The sequence below is a fragment of the Nannochloropsis gaditana genome, assembly GCF_000240725.1.
Source record: "Nannochloropsis gaditana CCMP526 unplaced genomic scaffold scaffold004, whole genome shotgun sequence".
In the NCBI taxonomy this organism is placed as follows: Eukaryota; class Eustigmatophyceae; order Eustigmatales; family Monodopsidaceae; genus Microchloropsis; species Microchloropsis gaditana.
In genome coordinates, this window is record NW_005803949.1 from 40,907 (window position 1) to 54,602 (window position 13,696).

Below are 13,696 nucleotides of genomic sequence, written 5' to 3' on the forward strand. Positions count from 1 at the left end.
GGCCAATTTTTGCAAGTGAGGCCATTAACATCCTTCGTGCGAGGACAAATCATCTTGAAGTTCCTTCATCGTCAGGAAAAAAATAAAACAAGCGAGCGGATAAATCGGAGGTTGCTCGTGCTGGAAGATAATCAACGTGCTCGGATCACTGACGCGCATAAAACCACTTCTCCATTGTTTCTGCGTATGCTCTTGATCGCGCTTCGTACAGGTGTGATGCTTTCAGGTATTAACGCTTTATCGGTCGATGAGCAACTTGACATCTATCTCGGGCATGAGTCATCTCCTAGTCGTATTGTGGTACACATGTTAGACATGGTACAACGCACTATTGAAGAATTTGGAATTAAAGGCCAGCATAGTAAGGGTCTTCTTGGTCATGTTCTAGCCGCCGTTCATGCAAGTCGACAAGGGCTTTCTAACGAGGAGCTGTGCGGAATTGTGGACCTCGCGGTGGGAATACAAGGTGTACCGGCACCTTGCATGGAGGCCATGTTTTGGTTGCTTGAAGAGATGACCATGGTTGTGAATGGCTTCCGGTAAGACAACGTCTAGTAAGGGGAAATAATAAAAATATCTTTCTTCTCAGGAAATTTTCATTTCTTAATGCAACAGAAGCTTTTCTCATGAGGTTTTTCGAAGGGTAATTTTTGATGAATTTCTGGGGACAAATGAAGCCTATATTCGCCAGCACGACCTCATGGCACGGTACTTTCAAAAAATGCCTACGTGCTCACGCAATTTTGAATGTCTTGCGTACCATCTCAAGGCCGCGGGATTGTGGACGAAATTGAAAGAAGCCCTTGTGGACATTGAAAATTTCAGGATGTGGTGGACGCCGGCGCACAAAAGCGAGTTTATTTCGTTGTGGGCGTCCCTGACATGTCGTAAAACTTTTGCGAAGTATTTTGCAACCGCGAGAACGAAGTCTACCAGCGATTTAAATCACTATCAGGTATGATTAGACCCTCCTTTACAATGCCTGTATCATAACACAGTGAAGAGTTTCTTTACAGCTGTCTTGTACATATCATCCATTTTCTAAAAAAATAGTGTTTCGAACTAAACGATTGAATGTCGTGCGTGTGTATGTCTTTCAGGATGCACGCAAGCCCCGCTGGCTCTTCACCAATTATTATAATATATATTATGTATTCCACATTCAATACCTTTCCGAAAAAGATCTATGATTTTTTGTGTGAAGCTATGCGAATTAGAGCCCTTTATTCGCCTTGCTGACAATCGCAACATATTAGGGTGTTCGGGCGTATTTCGATGTGGTGGATGAGTATGTTCGCAGCTTAGAATACTACAGAGAGAAACAGAACCCCAGAGATGAAGACTTGGCCGACGTAGTCTTACGCATAGCAGAATTTCTACTAGAATATGCAATGTTAGGACATGAAGATTCGGCAGATGTGCCGACATTCCTCCATCCGACAATTTCCCATGATGATTTGAGGTCTATCGGGGTACCTGTTTTGGCCATCGATGCCAATGGAGAGGCGCGCCTCACCGAACCACGTTTTCAAGGTAATACAGAGGCCATTATGAGTCAAACGGCTAATGCGCCATTATCTCCCAGCGCCCTTGCCGAAATAGCAAATGACAGGAAGGCCGTTTCGACATATTTTTATAATCGATGGATGTGGATTCAATTTCCTTTGGTGGCTATTGCAAATTGCGGAGAGCGCTACAGCTTAGGTATTCGTAGCGTACGACACTTCGAAGGACAGGATCAGCCCTCTTCTGATGTTTGCATAGCCGAATCCGCGGATACTTTGATGGGTGTCGATGAAAACAAAGCTGTCAAGTCAGAGACCGAGCGAAAAATGTACTTACGTACTGGTGACGAGGAAAGCGTCCAAAAGGTATGTAGGATCTCGGATAAGCTGCCTCAATACGACAACATATGACTAGTCTATTGCACTTATCAACAGCGACGTCTGCAACAACAACAACAACAACAACAACAACAACAACAACAACAACAACAACAACAACAACAACAACAACAACAACAGCAACAACAACAACTACTACTCCTTCTACAACAACAACAACAACAACAACAACTACAACCACAACGACGACGACGACGACGACGACGACAGCAGCACCAGCAGCAACAGTATCACAAGCACAGACAGCAGCACAGATACGGCCAGCTGCCGAAAAAGGTGGAGCAGCAAAACCAGCAACAAGATCAGCGTCTAAATGAAGAGGCTTCTAGAGCCATGGACCGGATGGCGTGCGAACTTGGTGACAACATTCAATTGCACCGCAACGAAATCGATACGCTTGCGCAGCAAAAGGCATGGCAAGAGCGAGCTTTATCGCATTTAAGCAATGAGTTGGTCGACTTGGAACGCGTGGGTCTGGGATCGGTGAGCTTGGCTACACTATTCGTCAATCATTTTAGTACTTCATTACACCAACAACAAGAACAGCACATAATCTGGCACATTATTTGAGCCTTTACCTACAAAAAAATTCGCCTCTCTTTGTCTTTTTTAGGCTTTCATGCTTAATGATAGAATTCTATATTTCCCTAATAATGCTACGCATCCTCCACAGGTCAATGTCAAGAAAAAAATTGAGCTCACCGATGAAAAACTTCGCAAAACAGCAGACATGTACAATCAAATTCTGCTGTGCAATAAAAATCTTGCCGGTGTCTTGCTTATGTGCGAGCGTCATCCACCAACTTCTTTTACTCTGATTGACATGCTTGAGGAAAAGATAAATGTGTGTAAGACAACATGGTCAGGGGCAGTATTTTGTATACAACACTAACATTTGACTTTACGCAAAATAAATTTTATTGACAGCAAGAGACACTTTTGGCTTCGTACTTAAAATGCAAGATCTGGGGTGAAAAATTCGAGTATAAGGCATACCATTCAGGCTATTATCAACTTCGTTCCGCAATCCAGAACACACTTATCCTGCAGCACCAAGTATTACATAGCCGTGCACGTCTTCGCCAGGTGAAAAAGCCCTGTAGTCCAATCGTAATATGCACTTTGCACGAATAAAACATATTGGTTTTAGAAAAAGTGCATCATCTTTTACCTCTAAAGATCCTCACCTCATTCCAAAAAAAATATCATAATATAGAATCTAGAAACAGCCGCGGAAACCACATTTTCCATGTCAAGTCGAGAAATGACTCAGCTCTCCATACTTCCATCTCCTTCCCAGCACATTCGGAGAAAAGAGGAAAGCCCGTCCACATTTCACCGTGCTATGTCGTTGACATGCACAGATGAAAATAAGACACGAGCATGGTTGCATAAAGCTTCGATTATTTTTTCGAAAACTGGTATTTCTGAACCCCATCTTTTTTTCAAGAAGCTCGAAAATAGTCTTCTCCTTGATGATCACTTAAACAATTTTAAAGAGCAGTCTGAAATGAAATTAATGAGCTTGAAAATCGAAGGAACACAGCTCAAGAGAAACCTTGAAGGAATAGATCGTGGTTCCTTAGGACTCAACATGATGAATTCCAAGCTTTTAGATGCACACAAGTCGATGTTAAAAGAGACAGATTCTAATGCCGCACTGGAGCTTTCTAAACACGACTACCGATTTATCCACGAGAAAGTGGCAGAAAGCATTATCAAAGGAGACCAGGCAAAAGAAGGTCTCGAGCATCTAGCAGAGCTTTTAAGAATCATTAAGAGGGAAGAAAAATGGGAAATAGAAGACATCTTTGCGCACATTCAGATGAAATTAGAAGAGATAAAGCCTGAGCAATTAGCATGATTACGCTCTCAAGTTGAATATGAGCAACTACAAATGGAACCCCACACAATACGCGAATAAAAGAGCAACAGGAGGATTAGCAATGTAAGAAGTACACAACTCGTTCACATTCTCACATTTCGAACATAATGCTCTTTGTAGATGATTTTGGCAGGTATATTTCGCACTTCCGAATTTATTCTCATGTATCCATGGTATGGTGTTCAATCATGAAAAGGCCGGAAAATACTTTAAACATCTTTAAAAGCCCAATCCTGACTTCCTGTTGTATTTGTTCTATTAGTAGAGAAGAAATAGAAATGCGTCCCGTTGCTTTCATTGGATTCTTCGAGATTACATCCGGCACGGGAGCAGAATTTTCGAAGGTATCTGCTCTAGAGGTTTCTTTCATGTATGAAACGTGTCAAACTGCCTAAAACAGGAGAGGAAAAAATGTTTCTTAAATACGAAAACTTCATGACAATTTCTAGAAAAGTGGGATGTACATTTGAAGTTTCACGTCGAAATGATCGTGATTGCACAATGGAATACAGGAATGTCACATCAGGCTGGAGTTTCCATGATCTTTTTCGCATAATAAAATTGAAGCTTCGTCGCGAAGAATTTTAGAATATACATCACCGTGTACGGCTAGATTATGCATGAATAAACGATGCAAGCCATAACCTGTGACCTCCAACTTTGATTGAAATGATGCAAGACCAAAACAAGTCATGGCCTTATGAGCATTTTGGGCTTCCCCGCACATATATAGATTTGTGACCGCGGATATGCGCTCTGAAACCAAGTCAAACAAAGGACTTTTTGGTTTTGCAGCATTGTGAAGCATTCCTTGCAAAATGGAGGCTTGAGCCCCGCTGAAGACTGCTTCCTCTTTTTTGCAGATCTGTCTCGCACATTCAAGCACCTCCTCCATTAAACAAGAAAGCAGAACGGTATTTCCGACTCCTTGTAAAAGAACGTACAACCTGGTCTCCAGTGCAAGAATGGTGGATCCCATACATTCGGATTGATGAGAATTCAATGAGGGACATTGTACACTTAAAAACTGACGCAATAAAGAAGAATAGACCGCAACAAGCGTGATTCTATCCTGCTCGTCCCGAAATTTTGTCATACGTAATCCGTCATAGCGTAGCGTCTCGGGAAGGTTACTACAGATTTCAATGCGTACTGGTTGTTGCAAGAGACATTTCATTGCTCTAGACAATAAGTTGCGATGAGCCATTGCATCGCCTTGAGCGATTGAAGATAAGTGCGACGCGTTTTCTGGACTTGCTAATACCTTTTTGAGCCATGCTTCAGTATTTAAAAGCCTCCATTGACCGGTTAGAAAACGCGCGGCAAATTTTTCTCGTTCGTATTCAACGCCATGTTGAACCAGATAAGGTCGAAGCATTTGTATGTGAGCGTCAGCAATGTCCCGTTGTGTCTCATCTATACGTGCAAAAATACCTCGAAACACGCGAGGGAGCAACGCAACGAAGGCCGACGGGATATACTTGGCATGCTGCGATGCAGACATGGATGCATGTACTTCCTTCTCAAAGCCCGAAATCCAAGACATCGTCTCTGCAACCCTAACAGGAGCCTGAAGCGCCATGAGATGATCAAATATGTACTTTAACAACTTGTAGATCGCGGGTGCATCCAGGAGACCTTGAAGAGCCATTTGGCTCAAGAGTTTTTTGTCTAAGTGGGCTCGCAGCTCCTCCGCCAGGTCGATACGTCGAGGTGTCAAACTCGTCAGTTTCTCCCGCACTTCATCTACAAGTGCCAGGAATGGCTCGTATTCCAATGGATCGTCTTTCAAACGAAATTGATGGATCGGCCGTCGTTCTTTGACGCCATCAACCAAATACTCTATGTCGACGGTTTCATCTTCATTTACTGCTTCAACTTTGCATGCAAAAAGTGAGCCCTGTCCGCTTCCAAAGCGGATCTGCGCTATCGAACCGCTTGTAAAATCGCTTGGGCCTTCTTGCAGGGGAGGTGTCATGGCTTCTACCAAGCGATCCCAAAAGATCTCCTCCATAGTGTCGCGTATGTGTCCGAGGTCTTCATTCCCAAATTCTCCTCTGACTGCGGACATTGACGCTTTCTCCTCGCTGATTGAAAATGTTGGGTTAAGTATGATTTCATGGGCCAGTTTTTCATTCAGCAGCATTGTGGATGAGGGCTGAGTGTCGATCGAAGTTTCTCCGTCCTCTGTTTCAGCCTCAAATTTTGCGGCCGTCGTAGGTTGCGTAATAGCGCTGGGGGGATTTTCCACAGCCTTCGCGTCGGAATTTGTGGTGGCCATCAGCCTCCTGGCGGTGCTGATATTTTCATTACCACCTTCAGATCTCGGAGGCAAGGTAGAACTTTTTCTTTTTTCCGGGCCCAGGCCTGGAGAAATGTCATAGCTGTTTCCACTGGTACTTTTCAATCCTACCATAGCCAAATCATTAGAAGAGGAGGGTATTTGAGCCTTAGAAAGGCTCGACATTCTCATAGGCGGCAATGCTACAGTCATGCCCCAAGGCATCAGCACAACATTCTTTCGTCCCGTGTCCATGCCCTCTTCTACGCTTCGGCAGTGTTTCTCCGCAAGCTCTCGCCCCAGCACTTGGCATATGCCCACATGAACCTTATGTAGGCTATGCCGTGCTGCTTCAATAAGCCCTTCCTCTCCAACGCGCTGTGCATCTTTAAAATTCCGGTATGCTTCCACATACGAGGTCAAAAAAGATAAAGAAATACTGCGCGCCTGGCGATTTTGCAGCGTGGTCAAGGATGCGTTCATAAATGTACGTGCAAAGTTGAGAGTGTTGAGTCGGAGACGAAGTAGGCCCAAAGCTCCTGCTTTGCGTCGAAATGGTGTGTAACCTGTCTCCAGGTCACCCAGCATGTTTATGAGGCAGCTCGCTGAATCCAAAACCAGATTTGCGGCAATGCATACGAGTTGGGCTTCCAACTCCGCCATACCCATTTCTTCACCATGGTCTTTGCTGCACGTATATGGATCTGTCGTTATGACATCTCCAGGATGCAATTTGATCATAACTGCGGTCAAAATTTTGCGCGCCTGCTGCTCCTGAACCCGATGGAAGAACTGTTGTGAGTCTTCCATCCCAGGGGAGCCCCTCTTTTTGTCAGGCCCCTGGATTGACACGGCATTCAAGAGACATGCGATGCTCGCTATAATATTTTTGTCTCTGATCTTGCTAAGGACGTCCTCAAATCCGGTACTTGATTTCAGCATCAATACCTCATTAGCCTGTCTTAATTGAGAGGCTTGCGTGGTTAGGTAAACAGCTATTTTACCGATCGCACGATATCTTCGCCACCACATCTGCACAATTCTAGCAGCTTTTTGCAATCTGTGCTGCCCAGTGATCGAACTTGGAGAGCGCTTTGGTGTCGATGGCGACGTGAGGTCAGTGCACGTCAAGCCACATCTTCGTCCTTGCTTGTCTTCAGCGGACATATTCTGCCCCTCCTAATCGAGTGTGCACAGAACGTCAAAAGACAAGACAAAGATATCAAATGACTGTGTAGAAGAAAACCATGCAGTTGATTAGATGGTTTTAAAATATAACATTCTTCCCACGTCATGTAGTTTTCTCCCCTTTTTTGAACCAAAATCGATATACAAGGCCTAAATGACACCGGGAAACAAGAAGAGGAAACATTTTTGTACAGTACTACAATACTATGATCCATTGTGAAAAATTGCAGAGTTGCGTGCCAAACATTATGTCTCCGTATCGCGACCATTATCTGTCAAGTTGTTAGACGGCTCTTACCTAGATCTTGTGCCGTGAGAAGTGACTCCTATGAATACTTCTCAAAAAGTAGGATGAGAAATTATGCGTCTGCATTTGTAGGTGCAATTACTTCCAAGCGTAAGTGTAACTTTTGATATTTTTAACGCGTCCTTTGTTTAGGATACGGCCCTCTTGTTGATTGGTCGATCTGACATAGCTCGGAAAGGTATATCCGGCACTTGCGCTTTTAAAGGTTAGTTTTTACTGGAATTTTCAATTTAATCAAGCTTGACTCATATAGCAAGAAAATTTCAATGGGAACGCCAATTGAAGGACGCCCTGGATGCCTCAAATTCTAGCAGTGGCATGGGCCGGTAAACGAAACAACGGCAACCTTGTTGCACTTGCTCTTTCTTTTTCGTCCCAAAACTTTCCTCCTGCTGTCGCTGCACTGTCTCGGCTGACGGGATCTTGTAGGACATGGTACATGCAAATAACTTGTGCGCCAGCACGCCTTTGTGAGCGGCGTCAAGTTATCCTTGCGTGGCTTCCACCTCCAAGGCCGCGAGTAGACGCACGCATCCGGCAGCAAGGAAGGTCGCGGCCGAGCGAGCGAGCGGTCGGGCAGGCAGGAAGATAAGGCCTGTACAGTGAAGGAGGTAACTCAGCGTCGTCCTGCCCTCGCCCTGCTCTCCTAACACTTGTTCTATCACAAGATCCTGAAAGCTTTCAACACTTGTTTTACTGCTGTATTGACCCCAAGGACTGTTGACCATTGTAATGGTGGTCCTACAGGAGATCGAGAGCTCCTCCCGTGATCCCGACAAAGGTAAGTAAGTGCACACTGTATTTACGTAAAAATAATGCATATCTCACTCACATCTCTCGATCACTGTGATAATTTTCTATGGCAGATCGCACTGCTGTTGTGGACGATCTATATGATGAGGATGCGGATGGAGCAGACCAGAGATGGATTGACAAGCACTGGGCACGAACGAGGCACGGAAAGTTGTCGGCAGAGCAGCGGACAGATGCAACTTTGAGTTGCCCTCTTTGCTTTACTACTGTCTGCATGGCATGTCAGAGGTCTGTGGGGAAGTAAGCATTGCGATTCATGCGATTGGTAAAATTCAAGAATGCTTCCTGAGTTTTTCTGTCACATTCATACGTCGGAAGTTGGGTGCCAGAGTTTTCAAGCTGTGCGTCGCGGCCGATCTGCTTCATGTTCATTTTATCGTATCAGGATGGGTCACATTTTGTTTTTTACTTTTTTCTATAGATGCATGTATCCATTGTCTTCGCCCATCAAGAGCTTTGTATCATAGATATAGTAAGAGTACGCAGACTTGTCTTACTGCTATACGTCTAGGTTTTATAAAGTTTGAAGAGCGACTCAAGCTCGTTCCTCCTTACAATTCTTTCAATGATCCCGCCAGACACAGGACACGAAAAATAGAATATCGTGCCATCTTCGTGTCAAACTGTGTCTTTGGAAGGGCTCTGAACTCGGGCGACTGGTTTCAAAATAGAAGTCAAGTGAGCACGGAGGCGCCCTTTCGATCAAGTGCTACACTGACAATGAAATCAGAAGGACGAGGAGATTGCATGACTAGTGCGGATGCGGTGCCGAAAAAGCAGGAGTCTGAACGAACGGAAGTAAATTCGCAAGGCGAACAACCCCCGGCACAAACCGTCGCATGCGCTACCTGCGGTACGCTTCTCGGGGTTCAAGACGAAGAGGACATTGTCCATTTCTTGAATGTTATTGCTTCGCACTAACATTCGAAATTTTGGGCACAAAGCACGAAGAAATATAAAATAGTACCTGAACCATATTTTATCAAGCGTCATAAACTCCTGAAGCTCATGTGTCATATTTTATGTTATCTTTTACATTCAGCTAATCGTTCAGCTTATGCTATCAAACTTCATCAACTCAGACCTGTCCGACATTCCGGTCTTCTCTAATTCAAAAAACGACGGCAAGTCAGCCAGTGGGGTGACGGATCGAATAAAAGGTAAACCTCCCTTCGTAACGCCTGCTGCAGCAAGTGCTAACTTAAGACTGAGTGGAGCTAAAAGCCACAAACTAATACCAAACTCAAGACGCTTATCCCAGGTCTCGTGTTGTTCGTTATTTGGTAGACCCGGCCATCCCGCCAAAAATCCCTTTTAGTTGAAGGGAAATAGAATGAAGGCGTGATGAGCGCAGCGTCTTACACGAGCAACGCTTTACATGAGGTGACAGGGAGGAAAGCCAATGATTCTCGAGACTGCTGTCTCAGATATTGAAATGAATAAAATACAAAAATAAAGCCCGGTACACAATATGACCCTATCGAACTTACCGTCCACATTAGCGAGGGTAAACGAAAGAAAGAGTCAAAGAATCCACGCAAATTATCAGCGTGTTGCGCCATAAGGAATTCCCCGCCAAAAATGACAAAATCCCGCTATCGTGTTCGGAATAAATGTAAAATAAGGACATCGTTTCCGCATATCCTTTGGTGAGCAGAAAGACGGGATAATGACCGATATCTTCTGCTGAATCCAACCTCACCTGTAGCCGTGTGGTCCGAGTCCACACAGAATCGTAGACCGCCCGCGCGGCAGCATCCGGGTTGTATGAAGCCTTCTTGAGCTAAAAGAGGAGAGAATAGGTAAGAAAAGTTATTTTTTGAAAAAAAGTTAAAGTGAAGAGTAATTGATTTACAATGGAACGTGTTTCATCACAGGCTCGACGCATAGAATGTACAGTGTACTATAGCGCTCTACTCCAATGTACCTCGTCAGCGATCGCCTTCGCTGTAGGCCCGGCAGCAGCCATCGACCTGCATATCTGATATCCTGTCGCTGCATGAACGAGGCCCATCGCCCCTCCGAATGCCACGACTCGTTGAGAGCGGACAGGTATTGCTCCACCCATGGGAATGTAACAAAACTCCTCTTCTTCCACATTGAGTACTGTGGCACCCAAATGTTTCAACCGAAGCTCCATCCGCTTTTTGCACTCGTCAAAAGACATCGGCGGTCTGGCAACCAGCGAAGTTTCCTCGAAGAAAACTTTTGTCTTTTTGCCGTCCCTCGTTGGACCCATGGGCATGGCATACATGAAGGTTGGCTCGCGGGCAGCCGTCATCTGCACCTTTATGGTGATGAGGAATATCGGGAAACTTTTTGTCAAATCACTACGTAGCTAGGCAGTCCCTCCATCAGCCTTTTTGCCTGACCTCGGCCGCCTGATTGTCGAGATAGTCGGTGCGGTAATCCATCAACGTCATTGCGTCCTCTCCGTATGGGCACATGTCAACCTCGCACTCTATTCCGTAGGCAATCTGTTAAACATGTAAGTGCAGTCCGTTTCAATGTTTAGCCCATGTCTATCTTTTCATGCGTCCTTATCCAGACAAATATGATGCACGTACCTGCACACCAGGATCATGAGTTCCATCAAGCGTCACCAACCGAGATTGGTAGCCTGAACAATCAAGTAGAAAGCGTGCCCTTACACGAGTCCCATCGTCAAGACGAAGGAGTGATCCTTCCTCATCGTGAACCACTGACTCCGCATCCAATGCTTTCGCCAGCAAGATTGCGCCGCCATCCAAAGCGCGTGTTCGCAGCTCATTTTTAAGCGCCTTCATGAATGTATTCGTAAAATGAGTACAGCATGAAAGAGACATTTGCCAGTTGTGAATCGATGCAGGAGTACCATGGAATACGACATTGTGTCAACTCACGCCACTGTGTTCTCTCTTTGCAATGCCCAGAGCTCAACATCTACAGTCCTGTGTTTTATTTGGGTGAGTCTCACAATCTTACCGTCCGGTCGACCCTGCCGTAGGCCCTCTTTATTCGCAACCGCTCGTCTACCGGAATACCATGGCTGCCACCACAAAATAAATCAGTATTAGGCCAAGTCTTCATCAAGCAGCTTCTTAAACTGAAACCTAGAAGTTTCTCAAGAGCTATGCACGAAAGATTGATAGGGACTTTAGATGTTTCGTCCGCCGGGCAAACTATCGTGATACGACCCAGTTGGGGGAGGAGAAAAGACATATTCGAATCCGTCCTCTCGCGATAAAGAGAATCAAACTACGGCTACGCACCTTCCCATTCCTCGACCCAAACACCATAGTTGGGGATCCACCGTTGATCTAACTTGGGATCCATCATTACTACTTTGAGTTCATGCTGCTGTGCAAGTAAAGCTGCCATGACAGACCCAGCCGGGCCCCCACCTACGATAGCTACGTCACACACGATAGGCTTCATTGCGCTATTGGAGCACTCAATAGTTTCCTTTGCCGAGAATTGTGCATTGCTGCGTAAAAAATGTGTTTGTGACGATTCAGAAACCACAGGAGCAGGAAATAATGGAAGCTGCTTCGGCTTCCGCGCCGTCGGATTCCTATTAACCAGGCACGAAGGTTTATCGTGCTTGGAAACCAGGCCACGCGCCACCCATCCCATCGAAGCTCCACAAAACATAAAGCTGCATATGATATGCAGCCACATGGGCACTCGCGGCATATCTTGGTTGTCTATAAGATGTGAAACATTTTAGATAAATTTGAGGAGATATCACTTCCGGATTGAAAGAGAAATTCAAGAAAATCCCCGCATATTGCTTCGACTACCAAGCATTTGCAGGGGTCTACGTTCAAATGTAAGTTTCAAGCTCTTGTAAGATCTATAATCTGACGGGATAGGTATCAAGAACCAAAGAGAGGTGGCTTCGTGGTAGGTCCTGGAAGGGAAGCGTACCAGTAAGACCAAAGGTTTTCAAAAGAAGCTAGCTTGACACCGATTGGGCCCGTGTAAAAGTCATACATGTGTACCTGGTACAGTGTTTGGTCGAAAGACAACTACAACATATTGTTTGAGGGCTTTGATTTCACAGTAAAGGTAGTTGTTGCTCAAATGCTCCCCCGCCCAGAGGCTCGAGCCCGAGCCAAGACCCCCCAGGCCCGTATGCCTTTCTATTTCGCTCGGTGCTTATGTGATGCCTCACAATACTTTCGCACTCCCAGCGGTTTACGGGGCAGGCCGCGAGGTTCATGCTGATAGGACTGAGAAATAACGTTTTACAAGGAACGCGCACACTAAATACCAGGGCTCGACGGAACCGCGTCTTTCGGAGATAGGCGTCATATGAACCTCCCGGCCCCTTCAGGTCGCGGATGGGTGTTCATTTTAAAGAAAAGGATTTGGGAGGCACGCAGTGAACGAAAATGTTTTTGCAAACAAACAAGACCTACGAAAATGAAATTACTCATGTTATAATTCTTCGTCACATGAAGTCCTCCTCCATCTCGACCGCGGCCGACACGTCTGCTGTTGAACCCCATTTCTTGTTGGATTCCATTCCCCCGTCATTCATGAGACTCCTGTGAATTGCCGAGAAACGGTCACGTAGCATTGCGTGAAGACAGCAATCGTTATCATACGAAGAATCCAACCACCTGATTTCACAATATGTGGCAACCCCACAACCCGTTCTTACTCATAGCTTCGTAGTTTGGCCTCTTCTTCTCGTCTCTTCTTCTCCTCTCTCTCCTGTTATGATAGTTGACGAGTGTGATTATGGGCATTTTTACGATGTCATCTTTGTAATCATTGTACCTGTTTTTCTTGATCGCGCTTTGATGCCTTCTGAGCTGCTCTGTATTCGACAGCTCGAGCCTCTTGCTCAGCCTGTAGGTCAGGATACCTCTCCTACGTCGATTGCAGGGGGCCAAAAGAGCATTGCATTTTTGTCATATAAATATAAAACTATTCGCAGAATTCTGCTTGTCGCAACTCACTTCTTTAGTCTTGTTGAGCGCATTGACAATCGAATTACACTTCTGAACCTTGATGGTCCGGACCTATATACCAGAGGTGTTGCTGTAAAATTAAGAAAGTTGTATCGTCAAGACATGTTTTACGCACTCCTTCCCCAGCTATCACCTTGCTGGGGTCATGGAAGCCGATCTGGCCTGCTTCCATACTTTTGGTCTTCTTTAAGTTGCGCCAACGGGTATATACGACCTTCACTTCCTTCATCTTGCACCCCTCGATGGAGTTTGCCTGATAATGTGAAAAGGGGACCGTAGTGCGAATTAGAGTTCCTACTAAAAAATAGTCGGCAGGATGATGAAAATAAAGTCATGAAAAATGTCATGCCAGGGTAC

At 45.2% G+C, this 13,696-nt stretch overlaps 1 protein-coding gene across 1 annotated transcript; it reads right to left on the minus strand.

Annotated features, from left to right (window-relative positions):
* Positions 1–3,901: 3,901 nt before the first annotated feature.
* NGA_2082200 (t-complex 11 like isoform cra b) lies at positions 3,902–7,252 on the minus strand. Its single transcript, XM_005856317.1, has one exon. The coding sequence runs from the start codon at positions 7,235–7,237 to the stop codon at positions 4,307–4,309; it is 2,931 nt and encodes a 976-aa protein (XP_005856379.1). The 5' UTR covers positions 7,238–7,252; the 3' UTR covers positions 3,902–4,306.
* Between the last annotated feature and the right edge of the window lie 6,444 nt (positions 7,253–13,696).

Coding starts and splice junctions, on each gene's coding strand:
- NGA_2082200 (XM_005856317.1), bottom strand. CDS start 7,237: ATGTCCGCTGAAGACAAGCAAGGACGAAGATGTGGCTTGACGTGCACT.